Source organism: Entelurus aequoreus, linkage group LG01 (assembly GCF_033978785.1).
Source record: "Entelurus aequoreus isolate RoL-2023_Sb linkage group LG01, RoL_Eaeq_v1.1, whole genome shotgun sequence".
NCBI lineage: Eukaryota > Metazoa > Chordata > Actinopteri > Syngnathiformes > Syngnathidae > Entelurus > Entelurus aequoreus.
In genome coordinates this window covers 43727881-43738181 of record NC_084731.1, presented here as the reverse complement: position 1 = coordinate 43738181, position 10301 = coordinate 43727881, and the positions used below count along the sequence as shown (strand labels likewise).

Here is a 10301-nt window from a genome sequence, read left to right as displayed (position 1 = left end):
AGAAAAAGAGAACTTTCATCTGAAACTCGACAGTCTATTCTTGTTCTTAGAAATGAAGGCTATTCCACAAAATTGTTTGGGTGACCCCAAACTTTTGAACGGTAGTGTATATATCTAGATATACAGTATATATATATATATATATATATATATACTATATATTATATATATATAAACAAACCCCGTTTCCATAGTAGTTGGGGAATTGTGTTAGATGTAAATATAAACGGAATACAATGATTTGCAAATCATTTTCAACCCATGTTCAGTTGAATATGCTACAAAGACAACATATTTGATGTTCAAACTGAAAACTTTTTTTTTTTTTTTGCAATAATCATTAACTTTAGAATTTGATGCCAGCAACACGTGACAAAGAAGTTGGGAAAGGTGGCAATAAATACTGATAAAGTTGAGGAATGCTCATCAAACACTTATTTGGAACATCCCACAGGTGTGCAGGCTAATTGGGAACAGGTGGGTGCCATGATTGGGTATAAAAACAGCTTCCCAAAAAATGCTCAGTCTTTCACAAGAAAGGATGGGGCGAGGTACACCTCTTTGTCCACAACTGCGTGAGCAAATAGTCAAACAGTTTAAGAACAACGTTTCTCAAAGTGCAATTGCAAGAAATTTAGGGATTTCAACATCTACGGTCCATAATATCATCAAAGGGTTCAGAGAATCTGGAGAAATCACTCCACGTAAGCGGCATGGCCGGAAACCGAACATTGAATGACCATGACCTTCGATCCCTCAGACGGCACCGTATCAAAAACCGACATCAATCTCTAAAGGATATCACCACATGGGCTCAGGAACACTTCAGAAAACCACTGTCACTAAATACAGTTCGTCGTTACATCTGTAAGTGCAAGTTAAAGCTCTACTATGCAAAGCGAAAGCCATTTATCAACAACATCCAGAAACGCCGCCGGCTTCTCTGGGCCCGAGATCATCTAATATGGATTCATGCAAAGTGGAAAAGTGTTCTGTGGTCTGACGAGTCCACATTTAAAATTGTTTTTGGAAATATTCGACATTGTGTCATCCGGACCAAAGGGGAAGCGAACCATCCAGACTGTTATCGACACAAAGTTCAAAAGCCAGCATCTGTGATGGTATGGGGTGCATTAGTGCCCAAGGCATGGGTAACTTACACATCTGTGAAGGCACCATTAATGCTGAAAGGTACATACAGGTTTTGGAACAACATATGCTGCCATCTAAGCGCTGTCTTTTTCATGGACGCCCCTACTTATTTCAGCAAGACAATGCCAAGCCACATTCAGCACGTGTACAACAGCGTGGCTTCGTAAAAAAAGAGTGCGGGTACTTTCCTGGCCCGCCTGCAGTCCAGACATGTCTCCCATCGAATATGTGTGGCGCATTATGAAGCGTAAAATACGACAGCGGAGACTGTTGAACGACTGAAGCTCTACATAAAACAAGAATGGGAAACAATTCCACTTTCAAAGCTGTAACAATTAGTTTCCTCAGTTCCCAATCGTTTATTGAGTGTTGTTAAAAGAAAAGGTGATGTAACACAGTGGTGAACATGCCCTTTCCCAACTACTTTGCCATGAAATTCTAAGTTAATTATTATTTGCAAAAAAAAAATAAAGTTTATGAGTTTGAACATCAAATATCTTGTCTTTGTAGTGCATTCAATTAAATATGGGTTGAAAAGTATTTGCAAATCATTGTATTCCGTTTATATTTACATCTAACACAATTTCCCAACTCATATGGAAACGGGGTTTGTATATATTAGGGCTGCGAATCTTTGGGTGTCCCACGATTCGATTCAATATCGATTTTTGGGGTCACGATTTTTTTCGATTCAACGCGATTCTCGATTCAAAAACGATATTTACCCGATTCAAAACGATTCTCTATTCATTCAATACATAGGATTTCAGTAGGATCTACCCCAGTCTGCTGACATGCAAGCAGAGTAATAGATTTTTGTAAAAAGCTTTTATAATTGTAAAGGATAATGTTTTATCAACTGATTGCAATAATGTAAATTTGTTTTAACTATTAAATGAACCAAAAATATGACTTATTTTATCTTTGTGAAAATATTGGACACAGTGTGTTGTCAAGCTTATGAGATGCGATGCAAGTGTAAGCCACTGTGACACTATTGTTCTTTTTTTTTTTATAAATGTCTAATGATAATGTCAATGAGGGATTTTTAATCACTGCTATGTTGAAATTGTAACTAATATTGATACTGTTGTTGATAATATTAATTTTTGTTTCACTACTTTTGGTTTGTTCTGTGTCGTGTTTGTGTCTCCTCTCAATTGCTCTGTTTATTGCAGTTCTGAGTGTTGCTGGGTCGGGTTTGGTTTTGGAATTGGATTGCATTGTTATGGTATTGCTGTGTATTGTTTTGTTGGATTGATTAATTAAAAAAAAAAAAATAAAAAAAAAAAAAATAAAATTAAAAAAAAAAAAAAAAAAAAAAAATCAAATCGATTTAAAAAAAAAAAAGAGAATCGATTCTGAATCGCACAACATGAAACTCGCGATTCAAATGAATTTTTTCCCACACCCCTAATTATATATATATATATATCTATATATATCTATATATATCTATATATATATATATATATATATATATATATATATATATATACACGTACTGTACATACACACACACACTGGCACCCAGACGCATTTTTACCGACCAATGTGGCCCCCGAGTCAAAATGATTGCCCCAAGTCTGATTAATAGGGTTTCTAAAATAAATGCAACAAAACTGTCCAAGTGTCTTCCTGTGCACAGTAAAGCATAAAAAAGAAGGTAGAGTAGGTGATACAGTACCTTGGCTTGAAGAGTGAGGGCCCAATGCCAGAGTGCTTCCACAGTCTTCTTAGACATGTTGTGCTGGACCTGGAAGTTAAACTAAATCAATCATGTAAATTCGGGACACAACAAAAGGTACACCTGCACAATTTATTGAAATACTTATGTGTAAATTGACTATGTCTACAGTAAATACTATATACTGTATGTACCTCCCAGGTCACAACGCTCTGCTTGTTGACTTGGTTTTCTTGGCAATGCTGCTTGTGCTCCAGCTTTCTTGTCTTCAACTTCTGTCTCTGGACAAACTGAGACAGACACTACTGTATAAAAGTCAATGTTTCACCTCGCATAGGCCGTATCACTCATTAATATTAACACTTGTGAAATGAGGAACGAGTGGGGAAAAAAGGCACCTTTTTCCACCTGGCCAGAGCCCTTCTCATGCAGCACAGATCACCCTGAAGACAAGCCTGCTGCTCACTGGTACACACAAACCAAAATCATTTACAATGATTAGTATTGTAACTAAGAAATATGATTAAAAAAATAGTATACCGAATCTCACAAAAGCTATTTCAACAATAATGGCTGTGGGTTATTGTCAGAAGACAATCTATACTCTTCCGGGTCTCTTGCAGGTCAATTTTAAAACTTTTGAATACTTTTTTTAAGACCATGATAAATACAAATTTAAGACCCATTTCACATCACAACTGACAAAAAAGTACAAAGACAGGAAGGAAAATTAGAGGCCTGGAATGAATTGTAACATAAATAATTATTTCACAGGTCATAACATGCACCATTCGCTAGATGTGCTCCATAAATTGTGACCGCACTACGCAGGTACTTTTGTTCCATTTTGTAGTTATCAATAACGCCCTCAAAAATCAAAACATTTAAGAGCGAGACTGAAGTTCCATCCATCCATTTTCTTTCGCTTGTCTATCTGGGATCGTGAGGTGTGCTGGAGCCTATCCCAGCTTCACTTAATAATAATAATAACTTTTTTTCATAAGGCGCTTTTCAAGGCACTCAAGGTCTCTGTACATCAAGTGGAAGCAGCAATAATAAAATTGAAGAAAAGCAACAATTAAAAAAAGTTTATACATTACACCCCCAAGATTTGAACCTAGCTCATAGGGGCCGGTTTTGCCCCCCGGAATACCAGTTGAATAGCCCTGCAGTACACCGACAGCAGTACAAGTTGCTGTGTGTCACGGTTAGATAGGAGCTGCTTAGAGGGTACTGGTTTTCAGAGAGCCGCGATTATTGTAACCCGCCCTGTTCCTTGTTCAAACCATCGAAAATATGCCCCTCCCAAGTAGACACAGGGAGAAAAAGGACGAGGCTAACTTGGCCATGTCGCGAAAGCTGTGTTTTTGAATGATTTATGCTTTCGCTTACCTGTGTAACGGCAGCACGGTGGCCATTGCCTCTGTTTTAAAAATGTCTCCTGGTGGGCAAGCCACATGGGCTAATCAAAGGAACATTTCCTTCTGCCCGCACTCAAGTGTTTTATAAAGTTTAACTTGTAATTGTGAGAAATAGATATTTATTTGTTAAATATTTTCTCTTAAACCAGTAACAGTCAGTGGTGTTCTTGGTATACATTTTGGTTAAAACATTTTTTAGCTTTAAAGAAGTTGCAAATAGCCCCTTTAATTTCTATTGCGTTGTCCCCTTTAGAAGATATAATAAAAGTTTCCTGAAACGTGAAGAAAATACTCCATTTTGTGAGATATGTACTGCATTGGGGTCATTTTTTAAACCAGTATCATCACTCTGTGTGTGGATGTTCTCAAGGATTCCAACAAGACATTAGATGCAACTATGCAACCTAGTTGAAACGTGGGTGAAATGTGTCTGCTTCTTGTTTTAAGAAACCAACAGTGCTCTACTTCTCACCTGTCCGGCAACTCTGTAATGGCGTCTTCTTGCTGTTTCACAGGGACAAGAGAACACTTTTGCTCCTGCCTCTTCTCTTTCTCTTCTCCCATCCGCTGCTGGGTCCGCTGCCTCCAGCGAGCCCAGACTCTCTGCAGACGACTTTGCTCTTCGTGAAGAATGGCCTGAGGGGATATGTCAAGTTTCACTCGCTGCGTTGATGCTGCAAGCATCAACCGAGGGACAACATACCATTCGCTGTGACAGCATCTCGTCTTTGTGTTTCTCCGCCCGTTCCTGCCAGGTGTGCAACACCCAGGTGCACAGGCGCTGCCTGGAGATTAGCAAGGTGACATATAATTGTTACGGAGGTCTGGACATGATGAATAGAGAGAAAGGTGGGAAATTGACGCACATATTGTAAACATCCGCCCTGCGTCTCCTGTCTGTCTTCAGCCTTTTCTGCAGAGTAAACTCAATCCAGGAGTTCAGGTATCGTGGCAACAAGTGCTCTGCAAACCAGATATCCGCACGCCACTCCAGCTCCTGCATCACAATAGCCAATAAAGTATGTGTAGATGTCTTAAAGGGCACCTATGATCAATTTGTCTTTTCTGACTTATAAATGTTGTTATAATGTTTGATACTCGTGTTAAACTATTTGATTCAAACTTAACTTTGAAAGATCCTGTTAAAAAAATACCTAAAATTGTTAAATTTAACTTGGCAAACTTTAAACATATAGACCATACTTGACGGTAGAGTCTGCAAAGATTTATATGCACACTATGATATTTAGTCACATCAACTAATGCCACACCACTTGGTCCCATACATCTGAGAGCACTTGGAGCCCACTCAAGTCTCTGTTTAAGAAAACATTTAAAACTCTATAGACAGGAAGCTCTTGCATTATCACAATTTTGTTAGTAAGTATAATATTTTAGATTTGGAAAAACAATCAAAAGTCTCTGGATGCTTCCCTTATTTTTAAAGTTCTGAATGGACTTGATTCTCCACCCTTGATGGATTTTATATGTAAAAAAACAACAGTGGAGTAAATAATACCGTTTATTAGAGGCACAACATTATGGAATACTTTATTGGAGCAGATAAGAAACTGTGAGACCTGCCTGAAATTTAAAGCAATTGATTGAAGTCAAACCAGTCATTCTCCAACAGTGTTGGGTTAGTTACTGAAAACCAGTAACTAGTTACAGTTACTAGTTACTTTATTTCAAAAGTAACTCAGTTACTTACACCAAAAAGTAATGCGTTACTGTGAAAAGTAACTATTTAGTTACTTCTTTTTTCCCTTTTTTTTTTTTAAGGATCCCATTAATGCCTTTTCAGCCTTCATTTCAGTACTGTTATAGCACTGGAGAATAATACAATCTGTTGATCAACTTGACATGCATTTGCATCACTGAACTCTGCTAAGCAATGTGGTCTACATACAACACACAAAGACAAATATAGGTTTCAAAGGGCCAATTTATTTCAGGCCAGAACAAATTGACAAAACTATTTTAAATAGCTGCAACATAATGGCACTTTAACTTTAAGTAGATAGGATCTTTGATCCTAGACACAACTTACATTTAACTAAAATGTTATTTTCTTTGTGCTCGACAAAAGAAAAGTAGTGAGAATGTTAAGACACTCGACTTCTGGCTTCACCATGATGTCATGTTAGTTGTTATGAGAGTAGCGTATGTGTGTGTGCGTGGCCCTTTAAGATATGACAGCATGTGAGGTGAGTGACGTCAGTGAGTGAGTGGGCGAGAGAAGTGAGGGACCGGCGACAGTGAGTGCGTGCAGGTGCTCTAGCTTGGTGGATGGTAGTAATGGGATCGGCAATTCTTTTGACTGTACTGAATCACTAGAATCAGTTCCTTAAATTGAGTCGTTCAAAAAATTTGTTCACCGAATCCCCCCCCCCCCCCAAAAAAAAAAAAAAAAAATAGGAGGGGGGGCGGGCGTGCGTAGTACAGTACAGTGCAGACATTCGCGGGAGAAGCAGCAAATAGGGTGAACGCGAGTCCCTACACAGCTCTGTGCATGCAGTACATCAGGCAGTGAGTGACTGACACAGCGCCAGTCAGCACAGTTCAGTACGTGAACTCAAATCATAGAGTTCAGTATTTTGGCGTGAGCTTGCGCGCAGTTTTGGAAGCCTTTGCAATTCGGCTACGAGTGTAAAGTTGACTAAAATATGTCATTTCAGGTCTAAAGGGCTCTGACAACGTTGAAAACATATTTAGATAGTCAATAAAATGTTTTGAATGATCTTTCTATGTAAATATTTTATTTACAATTAATGAAGCTGACTGTCTCTGTGTTGGCCCTGCGAGGAAATTGCGACTTGTCCAGGGTGTACTCTGCCTTCTGCCCAACTGCTGCTGGGATAAGCTCCAGCCCCCCCCCCCCCCCCCCCCCCCCCGCGACTCCGAGAGGGACAAGCGGTAGGAAATGGATGGATAGATAGATGATTTGCTACTTCGCAGTAATTAATTTATCGCGTTTATGTCCGGAACCCATCCGTCCATCCATTTACTACCGCTTGTCCCGTTCGGGGTCGCGAGGGGTGCTGGAGCCTATCTCAGCTGCATTCGGGCAGAAGGCGGGGTACACCCTGGACAAGTGTCCACCTCATCACAGGGCCAACACACCCATTAACAGCAATAAGGACGACTGTATTTTCAGTTCATTTTATCATCCATTACATCTAGAAATTTGATTTCATTTACCCTGTCAATGTCGACTTTATATATTTGTATTTGTGTCAAACAGTGACGTGCGGTGAGGTTCATGACTGGTGAGGCACTGACTTCATCACAGTCAGATTTACCAACATATGAACCCTAAAGAGTATCTTATTCACCATTTGATTGACAGCAGTTAACGGGTTATGTTTAAAAGCTCATACCAGCATTCTTCCCTGCTTGGCACTCAGCATCAAGGGTTGGAATTGGGGGTTAAATCACCAAAAATGATTCCCGGGCGTGGCGCCGCTGCTGCCCACTGCTCCCCTCACCTCCCAGGGGGTGATCAAGGGATGGGTCAAATGCAGAGGACAAATGTCACCACACCTAGTGTGTGTGACAATCATTGGTACTTTAACTTAACTTAAACTTTACACATACAAACTGTAGCACACAAAAAAGCACATTTAATAAAAAAAACATTATTATGGTCTTACCTTTACTTATAAATGAAGTCCATAGCGCAGCTCCTTTTGAACAAAAGCATCGATAACTTGTTTATAGAAGTCTTCCTTATCTTTCTTCAGTTTTAAAAGTCTCTCTGTCTCGATGGAGATCTTCCTTTAAGTATTACCTCCTGCTTCGATTGAAAGTCCAGTTTAGAAAACTGTTTTATTTTAGATATGTAATCCTCCATGTTAATAATCCAGGCAAGAGGAAAAAATAAACGATCGCTGCTAACTGTTGCTGCTTGTTGTCACTTCTTTTGCCGCCCGAGTAGTCACAAGAATGATCTCTGGGATCACTACAGCCCTCTACCACCAGGAGGCGGGATTACTGCAAGCCTCACACAGTGCGTCTTTTGCAGCCGTTTTATGATTGCCTCAGCACAAGAAATACGTTACACACATACAGTTGTTGACAAAATACACTGTACATTATATACCTCAGCTAACTAAACTATGGAAATGTATAATATAATTCATACAGCAATACGGTCTCACTGCACAGCAGGCCAGCAGTTAGCCGAGTCATTGCGCAATCCATGGTGAGGCTCAACTCAGTGACGTGCCTCAACTGGCTGCTGATCACCACAAAGTCTCTTCTCAGTAACTGGCTGCTGATCACCACAAAGTCGCTTCTCAGTATTTGAACGGCAAATGTGAAAATTCAGCGATTTTGAATAAAAATAATCTAAAACTGGTGAAGTTAATGGAAAAATAACTTTATAGTATAATCACTGGATACACATAACAATTTAATTTTTTTTTTTTTTCTTTTTACATTTTTTTTCTTTCCATGATGGCACGTGAGGCGCCGCCTCACCTGCCTCCCCTGACTGCACGTCACTGGTGTCAAATGCTTTTGTTAGATCCATAAACACCGCTGCTGCACCGTTTATGATCAATTGCATTGGCAATTTCCTCTGTGACTTCGATTAATGCCATCAATGTTGAGATGTTAGCTCTGTATCCTAATTGTTGGAAAAAAAAAGTGTTCCACTTTGCTGATTAATTTGTCCAACCTATAGGTTGTATTCAGTCACATGAATTTTTCTGGGATGCTTACGTAGGGTGAACAAAGTGGTGGTCAACCAAACCAATATGGCTACTGTGCAGCAAACAGAGTGTGAACTATCTGAGTATGCCAGGGGTCTAGATCTTACCAGTAAAAGCAAATACAAGCAAAACAATTGAACTATGCAATATAATCGACCCCTATAGGTTTTTAAAAATAAGATTTCTCGAGTGATCTCAAGGATTATCCGTCAGTCGCGTTCCCAGACATGGAAAAAATGCTTCTAATGAGCAAATACATCTGCAAATGGAACAAGTCAACATCCGCTTGGTAAGATTTATTGAAATAAGACAAAAGTGATCTTGAAATGAGCTATTAAAACTTATTATTAGCTATACTTACTAGTATTGTGAAGTTGTGTGTCTTACAACAAACTTGTGATGCTCAAAAGTAGTATTTTTTTCCCTCAGAAGATCTATTACCTTATAACATGTTATGTCTCACTGAAATATTACTATTCAGAAGATTGTATTAAGTTTGTTTAGAGATTTTGACTAGAGACTAGAAATACATACTTGGTGAGATTGTGAGTTTTTCCAGTGCTAGTGCTCCAGACGTCCTTCTACACGACAAAGCAGATAACAACTTTGCAAACATCTTTGTCTGTGGCTGGATCAAATACATTTGTATAAAAGATTCTCCCGGATACAACATGTATCGTTTTTGCTTGGGTAAGGTTGCATTTTATGGTTTAACTTTGTGTTTTGCGAAGACGCGTTCTCGTCAACAAAATTGCGAATAGGACTCAATAGCCTCAATTCGCTAACTCGATAGTGGATAAAGGAGTTATTGTGATGTAGAGAAATCCATATTTTTACCAATTTTCCCAGAAGATTTACCATATTTTTTTAAATGCAAATGTTGATGCTCCTCTGACCCACAGCAAGAGAAACGCATAATAAAAGTGTTTGTGAAATCCACTGATGGTTTTTGGTGCTAAATTAAGCATAAAACATGTTGCGACTGGTTTCCTAAAATAAATAAATAAATAAAACATTTAATTAAAGCATTGTTTACTGACATGCAATATTCATGTTTAGCTAACGTTTTTCGGGAAATTAATATCGGCTCGAATTAGCGGTTATCAGCCTCCTTGACAATAATCGGTAACCATATCAGTCGATCTCTAACACGTGCACACGCACGTGCCCACTGTACTGTCCAGTATGTTACCGAGTACCGTTGCATGTCTGTTGCAGACTAGCAGTGAAACACTCCAAATGCTTCACAAAGTTAGCGAGCTACAGGCTGTCATTTTGTTAATGATTTGTTTTTAAATTTAATGAATACCATCCACTTTTTCTTCT

General features: G+C 38.9%; 1 protein-coding gene across 7 annotated transcripts in view; it reads right to left on the bottom strand.

The window, feature by feature from the left end:
• The window catches only part of sfi1 (SFI1 centrin binding protein), a 62860-nt gene that overhangs the window by 32528 nt on the left and 20031 nt on the right, over window positions 1-10301 (bottom strand). For all 7 annotated transcript variants that reach the window (XM_062051509.1, XM_062051533.1, XM_062051525.1 and 4 more), the window contains 6 exons: window positions 5127-5257; window positions 4964-5045; window positions 4733-4896; window positions 3238-3304; window positions 3034-3129; window positions 2840-2908 (listed from right to left, as the gene is read on the bottom strand). In XM_062051509.1, the coding sequence (XP_061907493.1) occupies window positions 2840-2908; window positions 3034-3129; window positions 3238-3304; window positions 4733-4896; window positions 4964-5045; window positions 5127-5257 (609 nt within the window). The remainder of the gene's footprint in view (window positions 1-2839; window positions 2909-3033; window positions 3130-3237; window positions 3305-4732; window positions 4897-4963; window positions 5046-5126; window positions 5258-10301) is intronic.